Here is a 7,086-nt window from a genome sequence, read left to right on the forward strand (position 1 = left end):
GGGGGGGGAAATCGACTGCACCTCGAAATGTATAGCTCTAAATAAAAAAAGTCTCACTCGCACAAGGTACATAGGTACTTAGGTGTTTCATTTTACCCGGCACTTCTACCGCGGTACTTACCACGAGACGTACCGGGTATACCACTATTGCGCCACTGTGTGTGCACTCCTGCAGCGCCTTTCGCGCCCATCAACCCGGCAAACTAAAATAATGTAATCTATAATATCCATTTTATAGAATATTATAAGAGTATCGGCAAGGGCGATGTACGTGGCTGTGGGGAGGGGGGGGGGAGTGAAGCCCGGTGGCGAAGGTACACGAAGTAGTGTACTGTAATATTTCATCACGACAACTGTAAATGTTTTTTTTTCTTCTCCCCCGCCAACCGTAGTCACTCCTTGGCGTATCGAATCCTTATGACTACGATAACCGTAGTGGGTCTCCATTTTATACGATTTATGTTTAAAAAGTCGGAAAGGAAATTAATGTTATTAAAGAAACGGCGAGGCGGCGGCAGCAGCTGGAGAATAAATTTGATACGCCGCACACGGCACACCGTCGTCCGTAATATTATTGAGATATTTTCGCATAGAAATGTTTACGTTTTTTTTTTTTTTTTTTTAATGGGAATTTTCCGAGGTAGGTACCCCATAAAATACAGCACTCTCTTCCTGTGACCACTCCGACCTTTCAACTCTTCGCCGGCAATCTAACGAGTTATCGTTTCATCGCGAACTACGTGAGACCTTTGTAAATTAGTAATCATTTTATACACAATATACATATATATATACAAACGGTATAACCTTATTATTTTTATTTTTTCTGTTTGTTACGGTTTTTTTTTCCTTAGAAAATACATTAGCAAAAGCGTTTAATTTCGTTTTGAGTTTATTCAAATTCGAAATAATCTATTTGTTTTTATCCGAGAGATAATTTTTAATTTTATTCTCTCAGTTTCGTTAATATTAATTTAAATGTCAAAGATATATTATATACAAAGTAAATATTACCTAGTTTATATTTTGTTTAATACATCACCGATCGATTATAAATGATATTCACGCATTAGTGTTGTGTATTTAGTAGTTTAAAAATATAGTAATTAATTTCATTTTATAATTAAATAAAAAGTGTATAATATAAAAAAAAAATATATGTAAAATTGTCGATCGCAGAAACTATAACCATCATTTATTATATTTTAACAGAGGTTTTTCCAGCATATTTACAAGCTCTTAAATTACTCAAATTACTTACATAGTAATATACGTTAAATAGAAAAGTAATTAAATTAATATGATGTTTAAATATAATGTAGTTTTCTTTTATATACTTAGACATTGTTTTAAACTTTTTATAAATGTTTCGACGTAAATAACTGTTTGTTATACCTGTGTAAGGTTTTTATTTTTCATTAAAACCGTATTTCGAATAAAATAATCAGTTACTTACTGTATTTTAAGCAATATAAATTTTAAAAGACATCTCCCCTTTCTAAATTATCGACTATTGAAGAAATTTACTTTTCAAATGTAAACTGAATTTAGTTCAAATTCAATTTCATTGTCATGTGTTGTATGGTGAAATATGTACATACGTACTGGATACTGATATAAGTATTGGAAAATACATAACAGAATAATACCTTACAATTTTTTATTTTTTGTTACTCTTTTACTTTGATTTCACTGATGATGCCGTTAAGTCATCATTGGGCATCTGAAATTCATGGCTTACTTTTTATTCTGCCCACTATCACCAGGGGAGGGTACTAAAGAAATCCATAAAATGGATCATGACATTTTCACATAACATTGTCGTACACGAATATTTCGTTTTTTTCTGATCATAAACTAATAATAGACCACACAAAAATAATAGAACTCTATAGTAGCTGATGATATTTTAATCTTGTTTTATTGTGAAAACATACTTGGACAATACGCAAAAACTATCCCGATGAGACGCGATGATGTTATGACATTATCAAATTATTGACGAAGGTATGATTTACCTTATTCCAAGCTATTAATCTTTATTTTAGTATTTTCAATATAATTTTTATATTTATTATGGTATTATAGGTAGGTACTGTGTTGTTTGAAAAATCTTAAATCAAAACCTGGTGATATCTGGTAAAAAATAAAACATAATTAATATTTTATTTAAACAATTTCAACATTTTAAAATTAAATTGCATTTTAAAACTACATATGTATATAGGTACCTAGCCTTACAGGTTTGCTCACGTTTTTCACATTTCAATTTTGATTACATGGTTTGAACCATATATATCACATTATAAGATATTCTTGAACTGTTTTATATAGTTTAAGAATTTATGTACCTATATAAGAATTATATATTCGTTAAAAAAAAACTGTAAAATAGTTTGTAAAATTATTTCTTCTCGTATACAACAAACAAATTCCACCATAGAAAAAAAAAATGAAAATTAATACAAAATAAATACAATAAACAGAATATAAATTAAAAATAATAAACTTATGATGATGTGGAGGGGGTGTAAAAGTTAAAAAGATTACTAAATTCATAAAATAAATATTTCGTTTCGCTTAAATTTGCATAATTTACAAAAAACTAAAGATAAAGCTATTTATAACGTTCGTTCTTTTTATATTATATTATTTCTATAAGCTCCGAAAAAAAAATACATGTATAAGAAATAAAAAGAAACAAAAAAGCAAGAGACGAGATGAAGGTAAAAAGTTAAATCTGCCATTTTTCTCTCCAATGCTAATTTAAATAATTAAAATTATTTTTCCTGTACACACCTCTGCCGCCACTACCTCGCCATTCCAATATTTCTGGCGCAAAAATATTTTTTTTTCCCCTAAATGAAAAGAAAATCTCATTATTTAGCAGGTTTGAGCTTGAGAAACTATTAGCAAAGACAATTTGGTTTATTTGATTACGAAATGCTTCTCGTCGGATAGTCTCGCCTTGTGATTTATCGTGATTACTTAACGTCCGACGGGTAATATTAAAACAACCGATCAAACACACCGAACTCAATAACTACCGAATAAAATACAAATTGAACTCATTGTTAACGTGAATTCGATTGAATACGATTTTTCAACTTTTATAATTTGGATACATCACCTGGTGTGACCTGCAAGTGATGAGATTAAAATTCGACTCTTAATGAATTCGATGAACGTTTGAAAATTGTGTATAAAACGTACATTGCTATTAAAAATCAATAATACAATTCAACGGCGAAAAACCAATCGAATTCTTCTTTTAAGCTGAAAAATAAAATCTGATATTTTAGTACCAAACTCTAAGTACCTACCTCTCTACCACCACTGCGACTGCTGCATCTGATCTATGGTTTACCATAACCATGTTTGCTGTACCATATTAAGTGACCTAGACATTTATGACAAATCGTTATTAAATATGATAAAACGAACCTTTAATCTTCCCATTTGTATTTTTCCACGAATGTATATGCGGGACGGCTAACTGTTCTACTTAACTCAGTTGTTACACGAGCGGAAATAAACAGTTTGTCGTTTATTCCAAGGATCTGTTTTTATAAAAAATATTATTAAAACATTCAATTATATTCGACGTTTAACGTCATCGCGCTGTACTCGTTCTATCATACTATATATCCAATATTTGTGTTTCTTTAGGGTTGGAAAATTTTAAGACTATACCACCCAGTCTACCACTGAGCCACGGTCATCTGAAATTAACTATCGTCATATTTATACACAATTGTATGTTATTGTAGGTAGTATTATAAGAAATCGTTTTATAATTGAAAGATTTAATTGAATTAATTTTATGATTTATTGACATTTGGCGTGCACTTGAGTGCGTACGAATGTTTTACTAAATGGGTATTACTAACTAATATTTATTTTCTACAATGTTATAATAATATGAATTACCAAAATGTAGAAAACAATTTCAAGTATTTTAAAAATTCCAAGTATTGATTATTTTTTTGTCAATTCACTAATTATTGTAAAACCCGTTTTTGTTTCAGATGCTCATATCCGTTCTTAGCGTGATTTTAGTGAGGGCTTTGCAAAAGGAAGAAAAATTCAACTACAACCGATGATGAAAAAATGTCAATTAGTTGTCTTTTTCCACATTGTAAAATAACATTTATTAGCTGTTTTTATTTTCACATACAGAAATCATGCGATTTCGATAAAAAATTATTATTATTTAAAACAACACATTTTTCTACTAATATCACTAATATTATTAATGTTTTTACTACCTATTGTGTAAAATAGTTATAATATACTACGTCTTTGCGAAAATAAATTAAATTATTTTCAATTTTGGTATCTTACATATTTCCTTTTTCCTTGTTTGATCAGCAGCGCATAGTAATTAATAAAAAACAAAAACATCGTTGATCATATTGTACACAAACATCGATCTTTACCGATGTGTTTAATCGCTTATAATTGAATTGATATGGTAGGCATTCGAAGGAGGCAAATGATGATTAGGTAAAAACCCTATAAATAATATTATGACGAAAACAGTTTTTAAAAAATCGTTCAAATAAAACTACTTACATTTTATTTTTTCAAAACACAAGCTATATAAAATTAGTAATTACACGAGACTGTACAATAAGTATCTATTGAAATACTGCAAAAAGTCCAGTATGACAATTCAACGAGAAAGTAATAGTGTCGCGCAGCGTCGCAATAGCGGAACAACCAGACCAATTTTTTTTATTATTAGATTAGATTTATTATACAAGATGCATTTGATCTGTATGCGCTATATATAATAAACATTTTCTGATTTATTGTATTATTATTAAATCAATAAGTCTTCGTGTAGCTTCTGGTTTAGCCTGTGACCGGTACCAGCTAAGTACTGAGCAGCAGCCGCGATGTTTTATAATGAAATAAAGCACTTTTGTAAGTCGCACAGAGACAGGTTTATTATTAGTCGTCAGCGCTTTGAAACCTCTTTACTGAGGGTGACCAAAGAAAATAGGGTGCACAGGATATAGATGAAGTTGTTGCGCATGCGCAAAATACAAGAGTTAAACAGTTGTAAGTCGTAAAAATGTGTGATTTCATAGTATTGTCCAGCTAACAAAATTCAAAATATGTACGAGGGGTGCCTACTGCGTATAATGTTGCGTATAAGTAACCAAGTTGGAGTGTACCATACAATTCGGTCACTCGCGTAGTGAATTTGGACGAAAGAGTTTTTAATTTAAGTCGGATCTTTCGAAATAAAGGAATTAACATGAATTGAAAATATTTTCACTAAACATTATTTGTAAGTATATGTATCTCGAACGAAAAAACAAAATTTGTCCATATTTCCTACCTCTTATATATTAATAATAATAATATATTTCATCATCTTATAACAAAGAAAACAATACATTTTCAAATTCATTTTATAAAATATGATAAAAGCCATTTCTATAAGCGAAGCTTTTGGTTTCTGTAGGTGTAAATTACGTTGATACTTTATCGAGGTCAACTTTTTATATTCAAAAATTACAAGTTAATTTAAAAAAATCTAATAAGTAGTATTGGAAGGTCTAAAAAATCAGTGTTTCGAAGTGTAACTATATTCAGACACCATTTATTCAGTGTGTAATAAAGTAAAATACAAAAATTGTATTTAGTTCTTTTGTTAGATAAATTGAATGAGTATTTCTTAATTGTTTTATTTTTTTAATTTGGATATTCTTATTTTATCTTAATATTTTGAACTTGATGATTTCTCTTATTAAAATGTGTTCTAAAAAGTGTAACAAAATATGTTAGGCATTGTTTAACATCAATTGTCACTTTTTTAAAAACGTGAAATGTAGTTTGGAGTTGTAACCGCTAAAATTATGACATAGTTTTTCTATGGATTGATATAGGTGTCCGGTGTTATCTCATTTTGAGGTTAACTCCAGTCAATCTTGAGCTTTATTTAAAAGCTCAAGTATAATGAATTTATTGATTAAAAACTTAAAACTCTATATTCTTACATGCGTTGGTATTTGGTGGATATATTGAAATGTTTTTAAAACATTTTAGATTACCGTACCTACCCTGTTTTTGTGGACACGTGGTATACCACATCGGTACATAAACAGTACCTGGAGTTGACAAATGCTCTGCTGCAGCTTGTAAGTCCATTAGATTCCTTTGACGCCACATAGACGTTTTCTCTTTTTTGCCCTATCGGATAACTGGCGCCGCTGTTGCTGGAACTCGTAATGGAATCTTGGCTATAGTACACACTTTTGTATCTCGAACATCAGCTGGGTATTTAAACATTACTCCCAAACACACACACCAACACTATATTATTGTCGCCCTCCGGATTCCGAAATATCCGCCTGGCCAGCAGGCATGGCGTCCTGCGCCGATCGAACGAGTAACGACACACGCGGAAAAGCAATCCTGCAAAAACGAGATTTCCGCATGATCACCTCTTGAAAAACCAATATCTCAGACGAAAGAACAATACTAATTTCCGGTCCAATATTGTCGCCCTTGCCACGGAGGTGCGGGTGTGTGGATGCCGGTGAGTGGTGTGTTTCTGGCAGCCGAGAATTCCTTTCGACATCCTGCTTGCTTGATAAAATATCATTATCCGTATACAATAATAATATATGCGACGACGATGGATGAGCATCGAGTAGTGTATGTTTTTCAGGTAGCGGTCGAAAATCTCTTCTTCTTTTTCTGGTATGACTAATTACTCAGAGTTTTTGCGGCCATGAATACACTTCGTCTCCTATCTCTTGGGCTCTTGAGCTGCCTCTCTCCAATCCTCAACTCCAAGAGTTCTTTTATCTTCTTTCACGACGTTAATTCATATTTTTCTAGGTCTTCCTCTGAGTCTTTTTCCTTGTGGTCTACACTCAAACTCTAACTGCTTCGTTCATTCCTCCTCTCATTATGTCGCCTACCTATTGTATACATTGCTCTTAATTGAAGCTTGTTACTGGTGCTAGTTCCAACATGTCGTTCAGCTCTTTGTTATATATCCTGCGCCAGTTTCCTGTTACGTCGATGATAGGTCCACATATTTTCCTAAATAGGTACTCTATTCTC

General features: G+C 31.4%; 1 protein-coding gene across 1 annotated transcript in view; it reads left to right on the forward strand.

Moving 5' to 3' along the window:
- Positions 1-4,311, forward strand: part of LOC111029511 (tetraspanin-2A) — a 203,349-nt gene extending 199,038 nt beyond the window's left edge. The window contains exon 5 of the mRNA XM_022308525.1: positions 4,029-4,311. Within this exon, the coding sequence (XP_022164217.1) occupies positions 4,029-4,103 (75 nt within the window). The 3' untranslated portion in view covers positions 4,104-4,311. The remainder of the gene's footprint in view (positions 1-4,028) is intronic.
- Positions 4,312-7,086: the final 2,775 nt, after the last annotated feature.

Source organism: Myzus persicae, unplaced genomic scaffold (genome assembly GCF_001856785.1).
Source record: "Myzus persicae strain clone G006 unplaced genomic scaffold, MPER_G0061.0, whole genome shotgun sequence".
Lineage (NCBI taxonomy): Eukaryota > Metazoa > Arthropoda > Insecta > Hemiptera > Aphididae > Myzus > Myzus persicae.